General features: G+C 33.7%; 1 protein-coding gene across 1 annotated transcript; it reads left to right on the plus strand.

Moving 5' to 3' along the window:
• Positions 1–1,180: 1,180 nt before the first annotated feature.
• LOC133201109 (trichohyalin-like) lies at positions 1,181–12,471 on the plus strand. Its single transcript, XM_061336902.1, has 22 exons — positions 1,181–1,234; positions 2,109–2,365; positions 2,571–2,655; positions 3,020–3,160; positions 3,690–3,779; positions 3,989–4,063; positions 4,227–4,310; positions 4,495–4,711; positions 5,248–5,396; positions 6,200–6,298; positions 6,693–6,837; positions 7,457–7,524; positions 8,054–8,163; positions 8,268–8,357; positions 8,945–9,068; positions 9,567–9,776; positions 10,110–10,285; positions 10,651–10,722; positions 10,996–11,146; positions 11,343–11,433; positions 11,777–11,890; positions 12,272–12,471. The coding sequence occupies exons 1-22, from the start codon at positions 1,181–1,183 to the stop codon at positions 12,433–12,435; spliced, it is 2,766 nt and encodes a 921-aa protein (XP_061192886.1). The 3' UTR covers positions 12,436–12,471.

Raw genomic sequence — 12,471 nt, forward strand, 5'->3', positions numbered from 1 at the left:
CGGAAGTAAATAAAGTGTGCATAATAATCAAATCCAATCGGTTCAAACACTAAGCGGAATCATTCATAGATTTACGCTGCATTTTCTGAAATTCCTAAGAATACTTTTTTCTGATAAATCATGCTTTACTTACTTTGCGGAAAATACCCTTAGCCTCTAATATTAAAACATCGACTGAAAATTTTCATTGTAAACGAATGTACAGTAATCAAGAGTTCTGTACGTCATTTTTTGATTTTATTCTCTCTCCGGACATCGCAACACATTATTTACAAATGGCGTCTAATTTTAAACGCTGAACGTGTCAATACAATATATAGCACCGTAAAATCTAAAGAATTGGTGTAGTAAAAGGTAAGGTGTCTCTGAATTTGTAATTTAAAAAAAATATTTAGGTTTTAGTTCTTGGAGTAAATTTTAACGATAGAACATTTTATCTAATATGATACGTTTCACAAGGGGAACTATTTCATTTCAGATGTCAATTAATTAAAGAGAAAAAAGAGAGAAAAAAGTGATCATGGCTTCCTCGGGGAATTACTTTTACTATTCTCCATCTGATGTGTGTGTTCCAGCCGTAGTTAACCTAGTACAGGATCAGTTCTCTGTGGATTCTAGCTGGATGGCTGGTGCCTTTTTCCTGGGTTTATTTTTGGGTGCTCTGCTCGCAGCAATATGTGTCCCATTTTGCCTGAAGGATCTGGAGAAGAAAAAAGTAAGTTTGCTTGTCTCTCTGTTCATTTTGTGCTGTGAATCATTGAATAAAAAATGTCTATATCCAATCTAAAATGATGCGCATTAACAGATCTATGCACTTTTACTTTTATTATTATCATGCAGAAATAGATTAAAATGTACAATTTTTTTTAAAATGTGATTTATTATAATAAATTATTTTCTTTTGTTATCTTTCCTTCAGAAATATACGTTCTGTTTTACTCAATATTAAATTCAGTCAGGCCATCCTTAAAGAATTGTTTTTTTGCGGTAACGCGACCGACTCACCAAAATCCACCCGACTGGATTTTTTTTATCGGTTCAAAAATCTTCTTCTTTTTTTTTTTACATATCCATTTTCCGTTTTTATCCGATTGATATTTTTTTACGTCTCGGTTACACCGATACTTTATCTTTCCCTCCAAGTACTATTAAAACGTCTTTGTGATCTACAAATTTAGAGATGGCATCCGAGAAGGTTGCGGGATATATTGACTCTATAGTTCTGTCAGTTACAGTAAATTTTTTAGGAAAAACATCTTAATTACTTGGCAAAAAAAAATATTGTGCGTCAGTTCCACTTTACAGATACATGGTATGATGTTTACGAGATCGCCACAAAATTGGTGGCAGACGAAATTCCACGTGGGATGATCGCGGATTTGCAGCTAATTAATAAACTATCAAAATCTTAAACCTCGTAAATATCACATCACCGAAACACTAGATTAGTGTGGAGTCAGTTATTTGAGGTACGTGGCTGATGAGAGTCACTTTCTTAGAAAAAGTTTGCCTAAAAAGAACTGATGTGTTCTGATATTTGAGCAATAAAAGATTGAATATATTTAGAATGCTTTAATTTTCCTGTTAGATAAGTAAGGTGAAAATTGAGACATAGTTAATACCTCTATATCAATGTTATTTATTTCTGACATTTTGTCTCAAAAAAAAAAAAAAAAAAAAGCCTACCTACCTACTCACACCTAAAATGATGAGGCGCGTTACCGCAAAAAATAAATTTTTTAAGGATGGCCTCAGAGACATAATGTTTGTTGTGATGTGTTTTTAGTGGTAATATGGCCGAAAAAAAAACTTGATCATTGGGAATGTTTAAATATTATTGTGATTATGAAATGATCCTGTGAGGAATAGAAATGCTACATTCATTATTTGAAAAAAAATATTCCAGGTTTTGTTTTAAATCAATGCATAGAGTTGGGGGAAGAAAATTAAACAATGTCATGTTAAATATACAAACATGACAAATAAATGCAAATTAAATAAAACAAAGATTAAAAAAAAAGAAAATGATCTTTTATTTGCATTGTGAGACCATTAATTACAAGAAAAAGGGTATATATAATTTTATTTTATTCCAATGTTTATAACAGAGACAAGAAGATGAGGAGGCTATGCTGAAAGAATTAGAGAAGAACCAAACACCAACTAATGTTGTCCAAGCAAAATATACAGGAGACAAAGTTAAGGGTAGGGGACAGTCTGGCAAGACTGAAAGAAAGGTGAAGAAATTGACGAGGAGAGAGATAGAGGAGGGATCTGATGAAGAGGGGGAGGGTGGACCATTACTGACCACAGAGACACTCCCCGGGGCTGAAGGACTGGGCAAAATCATGACAAACTTTCACAGGTGAGAGAGAATGTTGCAACTTGAAGGCTTTTATAGTATTTTTATTTTGTTCTTCTAGATCTGGGAAAATTTGACCAGATACTGATTTCCACAGGATAGAAAATAACAGAGTTGATATTAATTTTTGTCTTTTTCAGGTGTGTAATTTAAGGTGATGCTGTAATTTTTTGTGTTGTTCATGTTGTTGGTTTCATTTTATTTACAGTGAGGATGCTGAAAATGAGATGACCAAACAAGATCTAAAGAAAGTTGATGCCTTGATGAGAGCTTTACAGGCTGCAAAAGACCAGGCACGTAGAAATATAGATTTTAACGATAAAGTCCATGTTAACTATCCCGGCAATTACATGAATTCAAGATAGAATTAAGTGTCGTTTAAGTATGCATCATATATGGTCCTAATTACAATAGACATTTTTATCACAGTCATTGCAATTTTTGCTTTGGTTCTGATACAATACCCTGTTTTTAAAAAGTGATATATAAATAATACAAACATAAAAAACTACTGGTATTGTTTTCTTATCAGTTCTTATTTTAATCATATTGTTTCAATGAAAAAAGATTTGTTGATTATAAACATCAAGTGTGTTTTTTGAAAAATATAAATGCAGGTAGACCTTGTGGTAAATGATATTTTAATATATTCCGTAGGTTTTGTTCAATATGGTTAAAAAACAACTGAAGAAGTTGAAGGTGGGGGATCCTGCCCGGTCAATTGTAGAGAGGAATGTGAAGGAAGATCTACTGAACAAGAGGAAGATGCTGGAGGATGAAAGGAGGGAAGAGGAACAGGTGGGGGCTGTTTGTTTTATTGGACTGTCTGTTTCAGATCTTTAGAAAGAATAGTATTGTCTCAGTTTTCCTATTGAAGAAAAAATAGTTTGACTAGGATACACTTTTCGTACTGGGAACCATTTTGCAAAACTGTGAATGAGGCCAAAAAATTATGATCATATGTCTTTACTTTACTTTATTAAACAATGTAACTTTCTTGGAATGCAAAGTTGATTTGAAAAAAAAGGAAATCTAGTGCACATGTAAAGATGTACATGTATTGCCTAAAACTTTCATGTAAAGAACTGTAAATTATTAAAGGCTCTGTGCTTATAATGGAAGAATGGTGTTCTTCCCATTCTCTTGTGTAATAGGTATTTGCCATATACATGGCTTGTAAAACATAGCAGGTACATGTAAACATAACTGCAAAACCTCAGTTCTCAGAAAATTCTCCTAAAAACTTGTATTCACTTGAATGAAAATTTCATTTGCAGAAGAATAAGTTATAGACCCCACACTATAAGAATTCTTATTTGCATTTCAGGTTATCAGACAAAGTCACGCCAAAGACAAGGACACATCTATGATGGAAGATGAACTAGAAAGACTTGATGCCAAAACTAATCAAAAACTGGTAAGTAAAAATGTATAAACATCATTCATTGGGGCACTTACATAACAAAAGAGAGATGACTGCTTGAAAATTGTAAAACCCCAAGATAAATCAGAGTACTTTTCTAAGTTGAAGAAACCCCAAATCTTACTGCTTTTAGATTTTATGATATTTCTTATTGAGTAATTTTTATTTTTGCTTTGTTATTTTTATTTAATTATTTTGCACAGGCGCGTCTTCACGAAGATGAGAGAGACTTTATAAGGAAGGAGATAAATAAACAGACTGATCTTTCTGAGAAGGAGGTATGTACTTTGTATCAGCACATTAATTATTAACAGTGACATTTTTAAATCCCCCATCCCCCATGTTTGCAATACTCAGGTTTGCCTATAGTATATTGTGATCATCTGTATACAGCAGTTGATAGAACCCTATTGATTTTTAAAAATTTTTTTTTATTATTAGATTGATGCCCTGATGGAGAAGCTATTGTCAGAAATGTCTGAAGTAGACAGAAAACAGGCTCTACAGTTGTCACGGCAACAAAGGGTAAAAATGGAAACTCTGTACGCTTGAATTTTTCCACAGTGGCAAAATTAGATAAAGGCTAAAACTGACAGACTGAAAAACTATCATTCTATGCAATGCAAGTATCAAAATCAGTCAGAGGCTTAAGATTGACAGACTGAAATGTAATTTTCTGCAATGTAGTAAAATATCTTTTTTAACCCAGGCTCTTGAAGAGAGGTTGGCCAAGCGGAGACAGATTATAGCCATGAGAAAACTCCAGGACCAGCAGGACAGTGATGTTGTCACTGAAAATGTGGAAAGTCACGAGGATGTTCTAAAACAGCTGGTACAGGATGGAAAACTCCAAGAAAAGAAGAAAAACCAGATTCTGAATGAGTACTTGCAGGATCTTAACCGGCTTACTAAAGCCAGAGACCTCGGTAAGATATCAACCAGCTGACAAAAACCAGAGACATTGCTTAGATCTCACTGGCTTAAGAAAGCTAGAGAGTGTGGCAAAAACTTAGCTGGCTGACCCTAAGAAATCTACACTAAATGATAAAAAGCAAGAGAACAAAAGTCTTAAAGTGGTAACAAAGAGCAAAATCAGACACATTGGTAATTAAGATTTCAATTGCATGACAAAAGTCAGCCAGAGACTTTGGTAAGATCTTAACCATTTGAACAAAGCCAGAAACATTTTTGAAATCTCACTCAGTTGACCAAATCTTAAGACCATAGCAAGATCTTGAGTTTATAAATACCAAAGACTTTAAATTAAAAACCTTTCTGTGTTTAGTCATTTAATATTGAGCATTGATTCGACAATGCTAATAAGAACCCATTTTTGATATTAAAGAAAAGAAACTGAAAACTATCTCTGATTTGAAATATTTTCTGTAAAAAGCTGCTTAAAGCTGTAAAGAAATATACTTCATTGAAAATATTTGTTTACGTCTGAAAAATCTTTATTTAGAGAGTCAGAGACAGCAGTTGACTCTTGAGGAAAAACTTGCCAAGCGTCGTCAACGGGAACTACAGAAACTTTCTGCAGAGCAGGAAAAAGAGGAACAGCTCCTCCTAAAGAACATGGATAAATCCACAGATACTAAAGGCTTGGTGGATGTAAGTTTAAACTGAGTAGGAAATAATACGTTATATTTCCATTACTGAACTCTTCAAAATTAGAGGCGCGTTTGGTCGTCTGACAGGGACAGCATGGCGTTGCGGATAATACAAAACATGCCAATCTCAATCCAGTTTTTAATGTTAAATGTATTTGTCATTCCAATTAAAGAATAGAAGAACTAAAAGACATATGTAAGAGAGCGAGAACCCTAAATTTATCATCCATTAATAAAAAATACGACATTTCCGAGACATGTGTATTGTATTTAGATGTTCCATACGATAAATAGATACATACGATCAACAATAGATATAAATTGATATCGTTGTCATTCCTGCTCTTGATGTATATAAAGTCCACAACAATAAAATATTTCATTTGCATTTTCTTAGGATTTGTTCATCGACATTCAACATATCGTTTACCTGTTTACATTACGTTTGTCCCTGAAATCCCGGGCGATTTGTACATTTTCCGACTTTTTCACAAAAGAGTGCACTAAGAAGTATAACTATTCCATAGTGGAAATAGAATGTATTGGGAGTGTACTGCAAAATCACTTATTTTGGAACGGTCAAATTTTTGTGCTTTGTGAAAAAAAAATTGTATCATGAAGATTTTATGTCATGGTTTAAGAATCGTCAAGTTGTCTTCATTTGGTGGAGGCCATGAATTCATGGGTCTCTCCATACTACGAAAACAATGAAAATTAAACCCCATGAAAACTGGTCAAGTCACAGTAATATATTGTATTTAGAGAAGTCTACTTTATTTAACATGTCTCTCCTTTCTATGATAGGACTATTTAGAGCTGAAGGAAAAACATCTACAGGAAATGGATCAGAAGGAATTACAACTGGATCAAGAAGAATTAAAAGCCCTGGACAAAGTCAGAACTGTAAGTGATAGTAAATAAGTCAAATATATGACTTGACTCTTGTAAGTCACAGCCTAAGGATAAATTTGACCCTTGTAATTCATTAGCTAATTTGACTCTTGTAAGTCATGGATAATTTGACTCTTGTAAGTCATGGATAATTTGACTCTTATAAATCATTGGATAAATTTGACTCTTGTAAGTCATTGTATAATGTAAGTCACTAAGTCACTAGATAGTTTGACTCATGTAAGTCATTGGATAATTTGATACTTGTAAGTCATTAGACATCTTGACACATTGTATAAAAGTCAATAGATAACTTGATATTATTACATAATTAGATAAATAAGACAACTTGATAAAGTTGAAAACAGCAGAGGAAGTTCTGATGGTCATCTGATATAATTTACAGGAGGAAGCAGAGGTGAAGCAGAAAGAAATAGAGAATTTCAATGACAAGATGGTGTCCACCATTACAGAGGTTGTAGGAAATGACAACAAGTTTGATGTCGATAGACTGATCAAGGCACATAAGAAGAGAATGCAACAGTATGAAGGTCAGAATTTTAGATGTACTCTTATGATTCTGTTGTACTCGTAATTGAAATTAAAATATAAAATTAAATGCAATGCTGGATTTAAGAATTCAAAATTGTAAAGAAAGGAGGATTTTAACGTTTTATCTAGGATTATCACGGATGCTTATGAAACCCCCTCCCACACTGCAACACCTCTATGTACCCTTGGGAATGTCATATGTATACATGTTATTTTGGATGGGCAGAGCATTGTCTTAGACATGACTGGTTAATCTTGATTGATTTATGATGGTTGTGTGACTTTATTAGAGTTGTGTCCCTTTAAAGAGATTTATTACTTTTTTTTTATATCAGTTTAATATTGTTAAATGAAAGATATGATCCTTAGATTTTTAATAAGTTTTAGAATAATTTTTCCTACAATTTCCCAAGCTTTGGAGAAAAGCATGAATCTTGCTACAAAGATGTTTTCAGGTACAAAGGTTTAGTTTTTAGCAGCTCAAGGCATTATTTTTTTCAGAGACATTATGAAGAAGGAACTCAAATAATTATCTTTACTTTACTTTAGCTTTACATCAATGACATGACTTTATTTTATTTAGTGTTACAGTGCTTTATTATTTTTTTTATATTACAGAGGATAGACTAGAGGAAAGGAACAAATTTGCAGCCAGACTCAGGGAAAGACTGAATGAAAGAATGGCTGTAAGTGAGAAAGAGTAAAACTAAAATCAGAACAGACATCTCTTTTCTGAAAAAGAGGTAATTTAAAACAGGAATGGATCCAGATTTTTGTAAAGAGAGGGCAGGGCTTAAGGAGCATTAAAGGCATTTTTGTGACCTAATTTTAACAAAAAAATGCTTTCTTTGGTTGTTAGTACGGGAATTAATGTTGCAGCTGTTGCAGAAAAAATGCATTACCTGCATAAGCGGGTTATGTAATTCTTTTTTGCAAAAGCTGCAATGTTAATACCCGTACTAAAAAACAAAGAAAGACATTTTATTGTTTATATCTATATTTGAACATATAATCGTTTAAAGTAGGATATAGTAGATGAAATAGTGTATTATTGATATGTACGCCTTTGTAAGTTTCATTGATGGAACAGCCACTGCTCAAGAAATCTGTATAGGTGATATGCTTTTTGCTGTTTACTGACTGATAAATGGCAATGGTTTTCTTAAGAAATAAAGGAGATAATATTCAGTGGATGTAAATATTCTATCTTAACAGAAACTTGAGGAAGAAGAGGAAACACAACTACAAGAACAGGAAGCTCTCATCGTCCAGCAGACGTCGACGGTCAACAAAGTCCTGACCACCAGTCTGGAGCTCACGCAAGAGTACGCAGAATTAAACATGTCATACAGTGTTAAAATGTTTTCAAATTTATATGCATTTAAGTTGTTTATTTCTTGGGTTTATTGTGGTATATTGATATTTTTAGGGCCAAGGAGAAGATTTTAAGAGAACATGAGCACAACTTGCAGGTCATCAACAACCAACTACAAGTTAGTCGTCTCAAGCAGCAGAAAAAGTAAGTGTTCCCAAGTTCTGTAATTAAGAAGAGATTATATACATGTATATACAGTAAAACCTTGTTATCTCGAACTTGATGGGACTGAGAGAAAAACTTCAAGACATTCATGAGTTCAAGATATTGAGGTTAAAATACAATAGGAAAAAGTTGTAAGGACTTCCAAATCACTTTGACTTATCCATGGTATTTGACTTACTGACATTTGAGATATCAAAGTTCAAATTGTGTAAAATTATGACTTTTCTGAACATAGAAAATCAGTGATGTTTCCAGTGAAAACACATACACATTAATGAATTCATGCACATGATAAAGTAAAAGTTTATTATCAAGTAGTATCAAGTATCAAGCAGTAATGAAATTTAAACTGTATATAGGGAAGTAAGATACATGTATAATGAAGCAGATTTCATTCTCCCTGGAGGTCTGCTATAACTGTTTTCCTGGTAATAAAATAAAGTACATGTATGCCTGTTTTGAAAAATCCATGAAATAATCTCTTTATCTAATTGTATCAATAGGTACTTTTATGATTTTGGTTTGCATTAGTTGTGTCAGTCTTACCAATCTCTGTGTATTTGCAGCCTGGAGAATAAGTTGGCGGAGCGTCGTGCCAGAATGGCAGAGGTCCGACGTAAAAAGGAGGAAACCCTGATGAACAAAGCCAAGGCAAACCGGGAGGAGAGAGAGAAATTACAACAGCAGCTGGTGAGAGGAAAAATCTGAACAACTGTTCTTACTTCTCTTACTATAGTTTCTTCTTTTTTATTGAACTCCAATTTTTGTCATTTTCACTAGGTTGAGACAGAGCAGAAAGTTAAGTGATCACTGAGCTGCAAATCTTATTAATCAATGAAATAGAATAATTTAGGTGTTTATGAGTTTTACATCATTGAAATTGTACTTTTTGCCAAAACGATGGATTTTGATTACAGTGAAAATTAATGAAACCACAATGTATCCATACCTGTTGAATGAAAATAAATAATGACATCCGAAGAACACTCACTCAGTACTTGTGTATGTTGAAATGGAGTCTTAGAATATTGAGAAGACAAATCCATGTTATATTATATGATGAATCCTTTTGGATTAACTCCAAACTGAATGTCAGTATAACAGTTATGCGTTAACTGCCCCTATCTTTTAGTGTATGAATGGTGTTAACAGTACTTCCAGTACTTTTAATGTATTTTATGTTATCAGAATGCTGAGCTACAATTGGAGGAGAAGAGACTTGAGGAGGAGAGAAAGGCAGCACTGGCCGCCCTCAGGCGGAGAATGGCTGCCGAGACACAGGAAGCGCTACACGAACAAGAGAAACGACTAGGACAGCTGATTGGACGATTAGAAGTGGGAGCAGCGCGAAGACAAGCAATACTCAGCAAGCAGGACGCAACCTTACAAAATCTACAGGTAACTTTCCTGAAATTCATTCGATTATAATGGAATTATAGACAAACCTGAGTACCTGAAACTCAGCAGGACTGGTAAAATATTTCAGATAACTGAGGGTTCAAGATATTGAAGTTAAACTGGAATGCCTAATAAAGTCAGGGTCGTACACGTAGATTCATTTTTACATACATGTACCCTAGGTATTAGGCATATAGGTGCTTTTCGAGACACTGAAGTTCAAATGCTTGTATATTTTATTGTTCAGTACATTGTTAATTCACCGTTATGAGCTTGAATATCATGAGAAAAATAAGAAAGGTAAACAAAAAAAGCGTATCTGATTTTTGGCAGGAGCAACTGGAGAACAAATTGACACGAGAGGGAAGTCGTTTGTCTGGAGTGGATGTTATAATACAACAACACTCATCTCAGGTAGATCAATTAAACGATCAGCTACAACGAGCCAGGGAACATCAGGAAAACCTCATCAAGGAAAAAATCATGGCAAAGAAACATCAAAAAGAAATGTTAGTCTTCATTAGAGGAAACTTTGTTAGCGAAGTCTTTTTCTTTGTGGAAACTAACAAATGATTATAATTAAATGAATGCTGTGTTGTTTTTATTTCAGTTAGAATCTTAAAATAACATTGCCTCAATTCAACTTCAATACATGTAGTTTATTGTTAAAGCATATATAAAAAATGAGCTGTTTACTCCCAGAGTACAACAGAAAGGAAGGATTAAATATAGAAATTTGAGACCAAAATTCCCAGAATATGTTTTATGTTGGAAAATGTAATGGTTTTAATAAAATCAATACTAGCAGATACATGTACGTTTAGATTATTTACATGCAAAGTAGTGTAAAGTTATTTAATGATGATGTTTTCAGGGAACTAAGAGAACAGATAGAGGATGAACAGGATTTCAACAGAAATTCTTCAATTAGAAGACGTGGAGCAGGGTAGGTTCATCTCAAAGTTCCTTCCTCTTCTATAAAACCTTATTGTCAGGGGGTGTTCCAGTTTTTAGGAGAATTCCCTCCTCTTCTATAAATTATTATTGTCAGGGAATTTCCAGTTTTTAGGAAAATTTCCCTCCTCTTCTATAAAACAGCAATGTCAGTGGGTGTTCCAGTTTAAGGAAAATGTATTTGGAAATTTAATAACATTAAATTCACAAATTGTGACACAGAAATATATACACACATTGATCTATTCTTGATTTTGTTTCACAGTAAAGCTAGTAATATTTTGAACACGGCATTTATGGAGCAGCGCCATAAGAAACAGAGAGAAGAACTTGAGAGTGAGATGAAACTGGAATTAGAGAGAAGCAAGGAGGAACTCAACCAACAACTCGAGCTCGAGTTACAGACAGAACTCGAGGTAAACTCAACTTATTGTCAGTAGAACTTAATCAAGTGGCAGGCCTAGGTACAAACTGAAAGTTTATTCAAAACTCAACTCACTTCAACAAAGCTGTCTGTGATAAAACTCTCAAAGAAGAGATAAAAAAATGCTTTAAAGGAGAATTAATCATAAACATTGGAAAGAGCTTAGTTTGAATTTTATTTCATCACAGAACCAGAAACGGGAATTACTGACACAGTTAACAGCAGCAAGTGGCATGTCTCATTCCGAAATTGAAAGTACCATAAAATCTGCAGTTCAAGGTAATTTGACTTTATTGCTTGATAATGATTCCTATTTACAGTCCTCAAATACTGTATGCAGTTCACTTTTCATTTCTGTTCATTTTTCACCAAGATATCCCTCTTTCCCTAAGGTCATGAAATATGCCTGCGTGACAAGTCTGTGTGATTTACACACCAATAACTCACACAGAACTTAAAAACATTCCTTAAATATACCTTCTATGTAAGAAAATAACTTTGGATGAACTCTGAAATGGCAGAAAGTTATTCAGTGATTTGGGCAAACTTTTCCCAGTACTATAGTCATTAGGTATGGTATCCTTCAACATTTCAAGAATAAAATATATCCTGTTGCAAACAGATACAGGAGGGAATGACAGAGCAGCTAAGAAGCTGGGTAAAGAGCTGAGGCAGGGATTAGAGAGGGCCAAGACTGACATGAATTATGGGGTGGATGAAGACTTCCTGGCATCAAGTGAGTACATGTAACTATAACCCTCCATAAGGAATTAAAGTTGCATGATTTTGTTAAGAGTTTTGTCCCTTTAAACAGATAAAACAGTGAATTGGTGGGTTCCTTTTTTAATTACCTTTTTTTGGCTTATAGTCATCATTATGTGAAGAAAAATTATTTTAACTACATGAATTGTATTCTCTTTTTAATGCTCAAGAAACTTTATACAACATAAATAATCACTACATTCATGGGGATTATGTATGCTCGTCTTGACTTAAATAATGGAAGTGATTTTTTTTAAATGATAAGAAATACAGAATTTGCACAGTTTACAAAAGTAATTAAAGTACAGGTTTAAAAAAAATGTAGTAGAATAAAAATTATTATAAATGTTTGCAGGAGATATATATGGTGTTGATGACCTTCAGCCTAGTCAAGGTCGTCCATTTTCCTCAGGGGGTAATGTCAGAAAGGGAAAGAAGAAAAAGCAGGGTCGGTCAGCAGTTGTCCCTGAACCCACAGAGGGATGGATTCAAAATGATGATGATGAAGATCTTCTGTGAGATTAAAACAATTATCTGGGTCATTTAAACTCTTTT

Source organism: Saccostrea echinata, unplaced genomic scaffold (genome assembly GCF_033153115.1).
Source record: "Saccostrea echinata isolate AGI-Se365-2 ecotype Australia unplaced genomic scaffold, CSIRO_AGI_Sech_v1 ptg000042l, whole genome shotgun sequence".
Lineage (NCBI taxonomy): Eukaryota > Metazoa > Mollusca > Bivalvia > Ostreida > Ostreidae > Saccostrea > Saccostrea echinata.

Bases quoted from the DNA above. Each gene is read 5' to 3' on its own strand.
- LOC133201109 (XM_061336902.1), top strand. From the start codon at position 1,181: ATGGCATCCGAGAAGGTTGCGGGATATATTGACTCTATAGTTCTGTCA. The intron at 3,780-3,988 runs GTAAGTAAAAAT...TATTTTGCACAG, and splicing joins CCAAAACTAATCAAAAACTG to GCGCGTCTTCACGAAGATGA. The intron at 8,358-8,944 runs GTAAGTGTTCCC...GTGTATTTGCAG, and splicing joins CGTCTCAAGCAGCAGAAAAA to CCTGGAGAATAAGTTGGCGG.